The 13,306-nt window shown below is 39.4% G+C and overlaps 1 protein-coding gene across 1 annotated transcript in view; it reads left to right on the plus strand.

Moving 5' to 3' along the window:
• LOC149071526 (uncharacterized) overlaps positions 1-13,306 on the plus strand; it is a 47,043-nt gene that overhangs the window by 10,678 nt on the left and 23,059 nt on the right. The window contains exon 4 of the mRNA XM_089247944.1: positions 7,474-7,521. Coding sequence (XP_089104070.1) covers positions 7,474-7,521 — 48 coding nt within the window. The remainder of the gene's footprint in view (positions 1-7,473; positions 7,522-13,306) is intronic.

Consider the following 13,306-nt stretch of genomic DNA (forward strand, 5'->3'; position numbering starts at 1 on the left):
GTCGAAGGAAACAAATCTTCACATATAAATGCGACACAACAAATTGAAATTAACACTAAACAGAAACAAACAGTAGAGCAACAATTGCCTAGTAGTGTTGACTCTGATTTGGCTGATCAGCCTAATGACAACAATGGCTTTACTGTTGTAAGTAGGAAAAGAAAAAGACTAACATTCCACCGATTATTTTGACTTCATGGGGAAACAACTGGATTGCTGATTTCAGCGTAATTAAAGCTGTATGTGAGTTTCCCCCCCTCCCCAACAAAAGCCAAAATAACCTTCCAAGTTTTTTTAGAACTTGATCATAGGAAGGTAACAAAAATTTTTTATGACAAAAAATTCAGATACTATACTTATCAAACAAATAGCAACAGAACCTTAAAGTTTGCCATTAGAGGGTTACCTGCAAATGTTAACCCCCTTGACATTAAAGCAGACATTGAAAGGCAGGGTATACCAGTGGGTCAAGGTTTGTAATATGAAAAATTATTCAAATGGGAGACCTTTCCCATTTTTTTGGTAGAAGTTTTGATTGAACATAAGCATTTTGCTAATCTAACTAAAGGTACAGAGGAATACAGTCTCCCTTGCAGTGTAGGAACTGTCAGAAGTACGGGCACAGCAGTTATTTTTTCAGGGACCTCACTGCGTGTGCATTTTGTTCGGGGTCTCATGAGACTCGGAATTGTACTCATAAAGGTGATAAATCTAAATTGAAGTGTCTTTCATGTGGTGCCCTCACACGGCTACATATTCTGGATGTAGTGCTAGACCTGAAGTGCCAGGAAAAAAAGGCAGGATTTTTTAATCTAAACTGCCTGTATCACTTAGGGGCCCTTCGATGGAAGAATTTCCAACTCTCCGTTGTCAAGATGAAGACAACTTTAACATAGGACACAGCTCATTATTCATAAGATCTACTAACAACACAAACATTACACCTAATTCTGATAAAACACATGACAGAAACATGGAATCTGAAATTTCAGAACTAAGGAAAAAACAAGAATTTTTGCATAATACTGTTAGGAAAGGGCAACATCCCTTAGGACGAGGTAAAGTGATTAAATCAATTGATGATATTTACCGAGAATTGCATCAAAATTTGTACAAAAATGTGATGAACCAGCTAATTATATACACAGAAGAGCTGGACATGAGTGACATCGACATGGTCAATGATGATAGCTATCATACCTCAAATGAGGAAGTGGACTTTTCTAATCAAAATGCTATCTCACTGGCTAAAAAAACACATGGTGATCATTCCAACTCTGATAACATGTCTAAAAATTGCACGGACACCGAAAATTTAATCAAGGAAGGGGCTAACATTGACAAAAACAAGATTCAACAAATACTGTCAGTTTTGATTGTTATTCTAATATCGTCTAACAATAGCTCAAATAATTGATGCTCTTCCCAGGTCACTCATTGTAATGGCCTGGAATGCTAATAGCCTTAGAGGCTCTAAACACTTATTCACTCAAATGCTTTTTGATTATCAAGTAGATATTGCACTTATCAATGAAACTTGGTTCCTTCCCAGCACGGTTTTCAACATAGGTGGTTATCAATGAGTCCGACGGGATCGACTACATAACCGGGGGCCGGAGTCTGTATATTTATTAAAAATTGTATTCCCTATCAACAAATTATTCTTTCTGATTCTACTGATGTTGAAGCTGTGGCGGTCTCTATTCATATAAACAGAGTATCAATGGACTTTTGTGTAATTTATAAACCACCTAATAACAGCTTGGACTTAAATTTGTTAAAATAAATATTCAACATCAGCTCACCTTTCCTAGTAGCAGGTGACTGGAACTGCAAGTCATCTCTTTTTTCCTCGAAGTCAACAAATAGAAATGGTAAAATTCTTAGGAAATTATGTATTGACAATTTTCTTCAACTAATCTCTTCCCCTCAGCCAACTCATTTCCCTCGCCAAAACAGAGGAACGCCTGATGTCATTGATTTTGGTCTCGCAAAAATTTTTTTGTATGATATACAAATGTATACTAATGCAATTTTGTATTCTCTTCTTCTGTATACTTACTCATTTTGTATTCTCTCCCTGTTCTTCAACGTTGACTTTTTAATACCCAGGAAGAGACTTTTGGTAAATCACATTGACTGGAACGCTTATAATTTCAGGCTTTCTTCAACAACACTAAACACTGTTGACAATCCAAACAGTAACGACATTGATCAAGCTGTTGATCATTTGACTCATCTCATTAGGGACACAATTAAAGCATCTTCTACTCAAAAAGCAAACCCTGAAAATCAATTTGGCTTGCCTAAAGAAATTTTAGACAAAATTAGACATAAAAATAGAGTTAGGGAAAAGTGACAGAGGTGCCTTAGACAAAATCATTCTAAACAGACTCCAAAAGAAGATCAAAAAAGAAGTTGCGTCCCATATTAATGACCGTTTTTCTGATTTTGTAGGAAATGCTATCGCAGAAAACGGCAATTTACGGAAAGCTTGGAGAATTTGTAAGCCCAAAACTACACGAATTAACAAAATTAAAAAGACAGATAACACAATTGTTTGCACAGATCAGGAAATTGCTGAAGCATTCGCAACAACCTACGAAGGCCAATTTTCACCTAATAGGAACCAGCCAAACACCACAAAATTACGACTTCGCAGGAAAGTCGCACAATTCATTCACTATCACGTAAATAACTCAAATAGTCACATGGACCTCACAACTTATGAAGAAATTAGTTCTATCATCAACTCCTTGGATGTCAAAAAAGCATCAGGTGGTGATGAAATTAGCAATAAGGTCTTAAAGTATCTGCCAGAAAATATCATCACTCACATAACAGATATTTTTAACGGTGCCTTATCATTAAATTATTTTCCAAAACCTTGGAAGCATTCGGTCATAAAAACAATTCACAAAACTAGAACTGACCCACTTCTGGCACAAAACTTCAGACCAATAAGTTTACTGAGCAACTGGAGTAATGTCATACCTTGTCCCCAAAATGGCATAATATCATTATTTGCAGACGACTGTGCAGTTTTGTGCAGTAGCAGGGATACAAATCAGGCCTTCAACAATTTACAAGAAACCATGGATGAAATAGAATATTGGTGTGATCAATCTGCCATCCAACTGAATAGTGACAAATGCAAATTTTTATGGTTCACTAGACGTCGTAAAATGCCGGACAGACGACTTCAAATTGGCACACAATCATTAAGCCCTGTTAGACAAATAAAATTCTTGGGCTGTATCCTCAACAAAAATCTATCTTTCTCTTCACACATTGATCATGTAATAAACAAATCTAATAGAATTATGGGTATGTTCAATCGTATCACATTTCTACAGGCAAAACTTTCATTAAAGAACAAAATTATTCTTTTTAAATCCATAATAAGACCTTCTCTACTCTATGCTTCGCCAGCTTGGGCGCATGCTTGTAAAGCGAATATCAAAAAACTACAGACCACGCAGAACAAAATACTCAGAAGATTTGTTGGAGCCCCTTGGTTTCTTCGTGGAATAAACATTAGACAAGACTTGGACATACCTCACATATTCACATACATTAAGAAATTAAACAATGATCAATTAGAGAGAGAGAGGGAGAGGGAGAGAGTGAGTGAGTGAGTGAGTGAGTGAGTGAGTGAGTGATGTTGAAAAAGGTGTAAAAAAAAAAAGAGCGAGAAGACTCTTTTTGAACTTTGGATTGTTTTGCTTACATAAAATTTGTCAATAGTAAATCCCCATTAATTTCTGATGCACTGAGTTGAAACAGAACTTTGTTACCTGTATTGCATTTTTGATGTTATTGCTGGGGTTTTTTTGCGTCACGACTCCCATGTGATGTTTTTTCCCCCCATTCCACTTGGAATAGATGTTGCTAGCGGCAGATTGTGTGACGTGCTTCTGTGAACTGTGATGACATTAGCCTGCTTATAGCCAGATCATGACTTTTAACCAGTTCTTTTTACATACACTACACATTCATGCAAACACATATCTATCTACAAACATGTACACATTTTCTTCTTCACAGGCTTTCTTGGCCAGTTTTTATGCCGGCAGTTGGCCCTCGCGGGCTGGGAATAGGCTCAAAGTTCAATTCTGGTCTGGTCTGGATTTAATAAAAATGTTGCCATGTATACGAGTAACATAAAATCATCCTCGGAGTGATCTGATGTGACTGCAAAACTAACTCTGTAAACATGAAGTAAGCGGCACGTATATAGGTAATTTGTTTATAGTACCAGATCACTCGAATGGATCGCTGTAGTCAAAGATGACTCAGGTGACCCGAAACATATTTAAACATCACTTGAGTAACGTGCGACGAGCACTCACAACTGGTTTGTCAATATTATATCAATAAATTTTCATGTTTTTAATGTGTTTAACCTCAGGAATACAAGCATAGTTATTTTTTCAGGGACCTCACTGCGTGTGCATTTTGTTCGGGGTCTCATGAGACTCGGAATTGTACTCATAAAGGTGATAAATCTAAATTGAAGTGTCTTTCATGTGGTGCCCTCACACGGCTACATATTCTGGATGTAGTGCTAGACCTGAAGTGCCAGGAAAAAAAGGCAGGAATCAGGAATCAGGCTTAGCATATCAACGGACCACTTCAGTAACCCCCAGCATATTTTTAGAGACCCTCAGCATATATTTTCAGACCTCTTTAGTGAACCGCAGCACAGTTCGAGAGCACACAAGTGGCCAGTGCCCCCTCAAATTACTCGAATACCAGGCGGTGCTGTTCCAGATCACTTGGTTGAGTAGCTCGCTACACGTTTTTAAATCAATGAAGTGCTCCCCATTCTCTTCAAAGGTTGAAAAAACTTGGTTTAAACAACTGGTTTAATGCGAAGATAAATGAGACAAATTTTAACTGCCCCTGCGGGGAATTGAACCATCGTTCCCTCGCAATTCATCTTTGCATCAGCCAGTTAATCTAAACCTATGTGTATCTCCGATCTTCTCACTGAATTTCACTTCCAGAAGTACTGGATCCCGCCCTTCTATAGTCTGGACCTTTGAATCAGGTTTTTTTGTCTCCTCTCTAGATGGAGAGTGACTCTCACCATCACTGTCATATATCACTTGAGTACGAGGATGATCATGACTGATGGATATCGTTTGAGAACCGAACGCGAAATTTCTCGGAACGAATTCCTCCTGTGCCAGAATGATCTTTAAAGTAGTGTTGCCACAAATATTTTTATACCTCACAAGTTCAGACTTTTTAAGTCTGAACAGACTTATTAAATTGAAATTCCGTAAGAAAATACCTTTAAATGTTATTATAATCAATTTTTGTTAATTTCAATGTTATTTGAAGGCAATGAACTCAAAATGTATCTTCAATAAATTCATTGCGATCCATCCTCTATATAAGCCATATAATGATAAATCACATAACGGTCCTTGGCCCGAGGACCAAATATGGCCCTGGGGGTTACCTGATTTGACCTGCCCTCTTCAAACCTAATTTTATAAAAATGAAATCGAAGCGGCACATTTACGGATCGCTTAAGTGTCCCGTGGTAGAATTCCAAAACATTTAAGCGGCCCGTGGCACATTTTCAGATCACTTAAGTGACCTGGGACACGGTTCCAGCACACTTAAGCGATCCGTGACACATTTAGAGATCCCTTGAGTGACATGTGACGTAGTTTTAGAGCACTTAAGTGGCTCCCTCCAGTGCGGTTCTACATCACTCAAATTACCCGCGGCACATTCTCAGATTATTTAAGTGATGCATGGCACAGTTCCAGAGCACTTAAGCGGCCCGGACACATTTCCAGATCACTTGGATCCGCAAAAAATTTAGAGATCACTAAAGTGGCTCTGTGTAGGGCACTTATCAATAGGGGGATGTTAATTCAAGTGCCCACAAACTACCGCAAGGTTTTTCTCATTTTTGGCGCGCCGAGTAAGATGCCATTAAAAATATTTTATATTTTCATAAAGGGTGGTTGATGACGTAAGCATTATCCGAACCCCCTCTCCCCCCCTTGTCATCAAAAGTCAGCAAATCGGAAACCCGTTCCCCCCCCCCAACCACCCCAGCGATGATGACGTAATACTTGAACGGCCCCATAGTGTTAGTGGGCCACATTAGATGACTCCGAGGCCACATTTGGGCAACGGGTGATGAGTTGACTTTGTATGGTCTAAACCAGTGATTCTTAACGTGGGCGTTAACGCCACCTGGGGGCGATGAAGTGTTCGGGGGGGGCGGAAAGAAGCTACGGGTATGGCATGGGATTCTATGGATTCGATTGCGCTGGGAGAAAAAAACTTTTTGAAGAAGGGGCTATGGAACAAAAAAAAAAAGGTTGGTAAACTATGGTCTAAACCCTTGTATATGAATAAAGGAGAGTGACATCACACACACACCTTCAGAGAAGCAGAGAAAATTGATTGCATGTGGGACAAACACGGGGAGGGGTAGGAATTATGAAAACATGATACCCGCAGACAGTAACGTAATGGAGTAGAAAATATTAATGAAGAGACGAACTTTCTCAGAAAGAAAATTTAGTAATACCGGGTGTTCTGTTAATGGATCGACAAACTCAGAGGGCCGTTAGTAGACACCAAGAGGAACAAAAGTTGCAATGGAACATGGTGTCGCAAACCACGTTGAGAAGGTGAAAATCGCGAAAAAGGCATGCAGGTTTCGACGTCACGCTGGAATAAACAATAACAACTACAAAAATATTAATTTGATTAACGAATAAAAGAGTTGTTGGAAGTGGCAGCCGCTGACGTTATTGCACAGTCTACAATGACGTAAAAACTATTCCCGGACGAGCTCGAAGATACCAGGCATGCTTTTGATGTCTGCCGCAGCGACGATAATCTGCGCTATGAGATCCTCCAGTGTGTCCACGGGCTTTGCTGTGCTAAGCGCCCATTGCCATCTGCTGGACCGTAAATCAAATGCATATCAGCGTATTTCTCGTTCGTGCAGTCAGCCATCACGATACTCATTGAAACAGACAACTAACTGCTACATGTGCTTACAATGGTGCTAATTTACGTCGTCCGCAGCGCATGATCCTACCCCATGCGTTTTGTGACGCTGCTTACGTCAGATATGGTGAGCGCACCCGCGAACGCATTGAGCGATCAACCGACATCCACCTCTCGTCTCCTTTGCACTCGGAGCGTCTGCGTGCGTTTTTCGCGATTTTCACCTTCTCAACGTGATTTGCGACACCATGTCCCGTTGCTATTTTTGTTCTTCTTGATGCCTACTAACAACCCTCTGAGTTTGTCGGTTCATTAACAGAACACACTGTATAGTTGTTACCGGGAATCGAACCCGGGGGGGGGGGGAGAGGGCCTTATATTCATACTACGTACGTTGTTATTTCTTAATTAATGTGCATATTTAATGTTCTATTAGTACGTATTGCATACCGTTATTAACAAGTTTTATTCTTTTTTTCAAAGCAACGAATGTACCACGAGATCATCCCAATAAGCTTTGAATTCATTTTGGTAAGAGTTTATGATGTATATGATCATATTTCTTTAGTAGAGCAAAGTTGAAAGTCACATAAACGTACTTTTTGATTTTTTTTTCCCCCAAAATTTCGCTGCTAAAATTCATTTGAATTATACGTACAGTCAAACTCGTTTCTAACGGCAACCATGGAGGAAAGAATAACAGGAGGTGACACGACCAGCGCTTCCGTTGAGAAAGCACGGGGAATCTGGGTTGCCAGATGAAGCCAGTGATCGCTCTATTAGAGGGACCAAGTAAGCCCAAACAAACCGTGGCTTCCCATGCTTTCTTATGAGAAACATCCCCGTTTTTAAAAATCATTTAAAAATTTACTATTCACTTTAGGAGCTCGATTTTTTGCCCTCAAATTCTGTGGATATATTTATACAAATGAACGAGAGCTTTTACAATTTTAGTTGTTATTTGTTTTCGAATATTAACTTCAACGACATGGAACCTTTTGCAAAAATAACCAAAATTTACGCATATCTTGTGCCACAAAATTCCTTCTCGGCATTTTAATTTTAAAAACATTATGCCAAAGTATGTAACACCTCTGTGCTGAGAGAAATACAATGTTTAAAGACACTTGAACAAGCGGGGTTTGAAAAAATCTGACTTTTGCGAAAAACATTATATATGCAAAACATTAGCATATATAATGCCTTTCAGCTGTTTATATTAAAACATTGTAGAAATATTTCTCCATTCCAGGCAAAAACTCGAACACAGACACAATTTCAGATTTCAAACTCAATTCGAAACTTTTTTGTCAAATTTTCGTACACATACCACTTTAAAAGCAAAGTAATTGGTACAAAATGAAGAGAAAAAAAAACCAGCCCAAGTGATTATTTTCCTAAATACTATAGGCCAGAGAGAGATGACTTATCGCGACTCGTAAAAAAAGTTTTTTATTTTTTAATATTTTTTTCTCAATACATCTACATAGCGGAAAGTTCGGATGGGCGGCATATATTTCCAGTAATACGTATTCAAGAATATGAGAGTGGAACGGAAGAAGGGTGGCGGAATTTGTACAGCCTACAGGCAGCAAAACCATAAATACACAGTGGCAGATGACGTTCGAGCATTTCCAGTACTTTGAGGCACGGGGCGGCAAAATGCTGTTTGCCCCAGACGGTTGATTCATGTTTGCCCCAGGTGGCAAAAATCCTAGCTACGGCCCCGTCAGAAGGTGCACGAGCACCTCAGAACTGATTCAGAAATGAAAATTCCTCATGTAAAGCTTAAGACGAGCGCCCACGGGCCTGAAACACTTTCGAAATGTCCCGGATCTATGATAATGATGAACGAAACAAAAAGGCAAGATAAACAGTTAAAAGAAAAAATTATGAAATTGCATTTTATTGCAGCTTCATATTATTTTAATTAATCATATTCCCATAGACTTAATAATGCGAGGCATGAAATTTTTAAAATAAATTGAAGCACTGAACTAAAAACTTATGACGAGTCGAGAGTGAAAAGTGATCTTCCCCTTTTTCAAAAATAAATAAAAAATATAACAACCCCTTATACAAGGATAAAGTTTTATCTTTCCCATTTATCGGATCATGTAGATTACCTGAAGACGCATTAAATGGTCATGATGCTTAAATTAATTTAGTTATTAATATTTATGAAGAATTCGATCCGGCAAAACACATGTTAAGTATGGGGAAAAGAGCGGTTTGTTTGGGCTTACTCGTCAGCCCATAGGGTTGCCACAACGGCTTCAATTTTCGTTCCTGATGTCACCTCCTGTAATTCTTTCCTCCATGAACGGCAACGAAAATTGTTCGAAGGTTCACCTTAAAACCTAATCAACGAAAAATATAATCAAATGGAATCAACTATTGCGTACGAATCTGTGTCAATTTCATTATTGTGACCATATTTGAAAAATACGGGAATTGGGGCCATAGATACGGAGCGTCGCCAATACTCGCCAGAAAATGTTGTGAATTGCAGCGAAATTACCAAATACTACTTGTAAATACAGTAAGTAGACTTTCGACTATGTGGCTCGTGACTAACAGGTCTCCGTACTATCCGGCCTAGTAAAAATTAATGCATAATAACACTCCGTGATTCCGAGCTTGTACAAAAAACCGGTTCTGGGATGTATCTACGTAAAATCGAGCATTGAAATCTCCCGCGCGGTGCTGGTCACACCCTAAAACCGGATCAGTTTTTGCGCGGGTTAGAGCGTAAGTAGAGGGACATTGCGTCACGGAGGGGGGCTAAAAGGGAGAAGCTCTTAGTCATCTACATCGAGGACCTTTTAAAATCTAAAATCTTCGAGTTGTACTCTTTCGTCTTAGGTCTACCTTTTGACATTTGCGTACCATTCATCGATGGAGAGTGAAATAAGCGTAATTAATTTTTACTCTTCAAAATTTCTCGAAATTTTTAAAATTATTATCAAAAGGCAATTGTGGTGAAGTGGATAGACGAGAATAACATATTGTCGAAAACCCAGCATGGGTTCAGAAAGGGGAAGTCACGCGTAACTCCTCTGCTTGTATGATCACGTGACTGAGGCTTTGGGAAATGGCAAAAATGTAGATGTTGTTTATCATGATTTCCAGAAGGCATTAGATCGGGCCCAACATGGTAAACTCTTGAACGTTTAGAAGAAAACACGGTTAGAGGCAACTTGTTGAATTGATAGAATCGTGGTTGAGAGATAAGTAACAACGGATTATGGTGAACGGGGAATTTTTTGAACGGGCAGGTGTCGAAAGTGGAGTTCCTCAAGGAAGTGTCCTTGTTTCCGTTAAACTTGATCAGGATATCGATGGGATTTTAAGTAAATTGTTATGGAGAATGGGAAAAATGGAAGGGGTAGTATTATTATTTTTTGTGAATATCATTCTTCATACACACACACACGTAAATACTCCCTGTTCATATGTGGCCCACACGTAAAAACAAACACTACACAGTCACTAATTACACTTATTAATTATTATATGTTTCAGCGAGGCTGAAAATTGTATTATTTTTTTATATATTTCAAAATTATTAAATCCCTCATTTGTGGACATTTTCTCTGTTCCCCATGCTCATGAGCGGCAAATAAAACCAAGAAATCAAAATTCCAGATTTCTATCATGATCGTGTTTCGACATGAAACTTGCTTGCCCTCCCTTCCCTAGAGCCTCCTCCTCTTCTCCCCCCCCCCAGGGGTGAGTCACCATTTTCGCGCGCTTTCATCGAGAGGACATGACGTGGCTATCTGGTGACCCCTCCGCCTCCAATCGGAAGGCCGGAAAGTTGAAGGTCGAGAGAAGAGTTGACGAAGACGAGGCTTCCGTTTTTTTTTTGGGGACTAAGAGATGTTTAGGTAGGACGTGCTCTCCTGAAGCTGCGTGGCCCCCTCGCCACCTACTCCCCCTTAAGTTCGAACAATCCTCCTGCCCACGACTGAAAAAAAAAGCTCCCCTCCCTCAACCATCCGGGAGGAAGTTGTGAAAGCCGGTATCGTCATGGGTCAGCGGCAGGGCCGTGGCCTTACTACCTGCCAAGGTGCCGAGCTCCAGTTCCAGACATTACCAATAAACGACTGAAAAGAGCGACACATCCCGACGAACGGTATCAGCCAACCACCGGGACATCAGTATGGATCAACAACCCGTGCCGAGCTCTAGTATCTAGATGTCACCAGTGAAGACGGAAAATTCGGCGCTTCATCTATGAGCGACCTGTCATCTCAGCCACCGCCAGGGATCCGTCCGTACCATTCCAGTGAGTGACATCTGCCTTCCGTCTTCCTGAGACAATTCACATTCCACCGGAGAATGAGCTGAGGTCTTCATCCTCCGTGGGACAGCTCGGTAAAGTACTCAAAATTTACCTATCTTTCGGATACCCCCCCCCCCCTTCCACTTTTTGCTGTTTCCGTCATCTGACGGTAATGTCCATGTACAGCTATTAATATCTCTGTAATGTTCATATTATTAATATCTCTGTAATATTCATATTATTCGTTCCAAAAGGGGCCCCTAGAACCAACGGTTCATTTTTTTAGAATTAAATTCTTAATTTTTGAAATGTTGTCTTGCTTGATTCACTGTATCCTGTGATTTGTTGAGATAGTGTCAAGGTGGAAAAGTCATGCCACACTTTTCCCCCTCTTTTGACATATGACATAGTGTTTTTGTAATCGAGAGTTATTCATATCATATTTATGTGTCAAATAGTAGATATGTGTTTTGTGTAGTAAGAAAATTAGTTTGTTGTCAGTTGGGAAAACGAGTAGGTTACACACATATTTTTTTTACACACGGTATGTGTTTTCGAAATTTTTGATTTTCCACACGATCCCGATATCGTAGACTTGACCGATTTTTCTAAATTAATCCCCTGGAAATTTTGCTCCTTGATGTCAACAGTAAACCGATTTTGAGGCATCTTTGTTGGAAAAATTAAGAGTTTGTAAAAATTTAAATTTGTTCCATGATAGTGAAGCAGGAGATGGCCATTTTTCGAACTTTCGTTTCCGATCTCGAAGGTGATGTGGAGAGAATATTTTTCTGTTTGTTTGTTTATTTTTGCTGATGGAAACACACAAAATTACCGCTTTTCGTGTTTGAAACTTTTTGCAACGTCATCAGAATTTTTCTGAAGGATGAGACGTACATGCTGATCTATTTTGTGGAGTCGTTAATTAAGTAATTCATTAATAATTTCTTTTTTTTTAAATGGAAACTTACACACGTGCCGTTGATATTTGTTATTGTTGAATTTGAATAATAATTCTGATCGGAAAATATTTAGATAATTCAAGAAAGTGTATTCTATGTGTCATCTTGAATTTAAAATCATGTGTTAATTAATTTTTTTAATTTTCTTTGTCATATGACGAAATTCTTCCTGTATCATTAATTATGTGTCGATGTATGTCATGTGACCTATCATTGGAACGCGGAATTAATTTCCCATCTAATGGTACAATTTGATTTGTATTTTTTTAATGATGTGTGTACGTAATTAAGCGTTTTCCTTTTTGTATAACATTTAGTGCATTGTCCTTGGGATCAGAAGAGTCGCCCCGTAGGAAGAAAGTTTCGTTCAGGGCGTTATTTTGTCCGGATTTTAGACTTGCCCTTTCACCTTAATTGGTCAAAATTGATGTCGTAAAAATTTACGCCACGAATCAAAGTGTGCGCATTTTCGAAGCCACGCCCACTTTTCATTTTATTTATACCCTCGAAACGTCGGTGGGTTGGTCATCTCTTTAGTCAGTTCTGTGGTCAGTCGTAGTCAGTCTTCCGTGTTTTCTCTAGTCGAGAAAAACGCGGTAAATTCGATGTTAGTAATGTGAAATCGTTCTCGCGAGATGTTGCTTTCGCTACCGCAATAGTTTCTCCATTTTGTTGCCGAGGCAATCCTGAAGCCTGTCACCATGTCCAGAGCAGAGCCTGTTATGCGAGCGGAGAAGGATCCGGTGAGTTTTGTCCTATCTTGGATAGGCCGCCTGTTTCCCGATGCCTAGAGTTGCCAGATTGGCGGTTTTCCCGCCAAATTGGGCTGGTTTGAAAACGGTTCGGCGGGAAATTTTTGGCTTTGGCGGGTGGCGGTTTTTTGGGCGGTTTTTCCAAAATTGTGTTCATGGCGAATTTCTCCCTATTTTTCTTTATTTTTCTTTGCTTGCGAGCAAAGAAGTTTTTCTTTTTTTCACTTTAGTCCCCACCTCATGCTGTATTTTCTTCCTGACAAGGCAGAAGGGGTGGATGGGGGCATCTCACCCAACTATGGAAAGCCAGAACT

This window comes from Pholcus phalangioides, unplaced genomic scaffold (assembly GCF_987345545.1).
Source record: "Pholcus phalangioides strain wild (caught in Gottingen) unplaced genomic scaffold, Ppha-v1.0 ptg000018l_1, whole genome shotgun sequence".
NCBI classification, from domain to species: Eukaryota; Metazoa; Arthropoda; class Arachnida; order Araneae; family Pholcidae; genus Pholcus; species Pholcus phalangioides.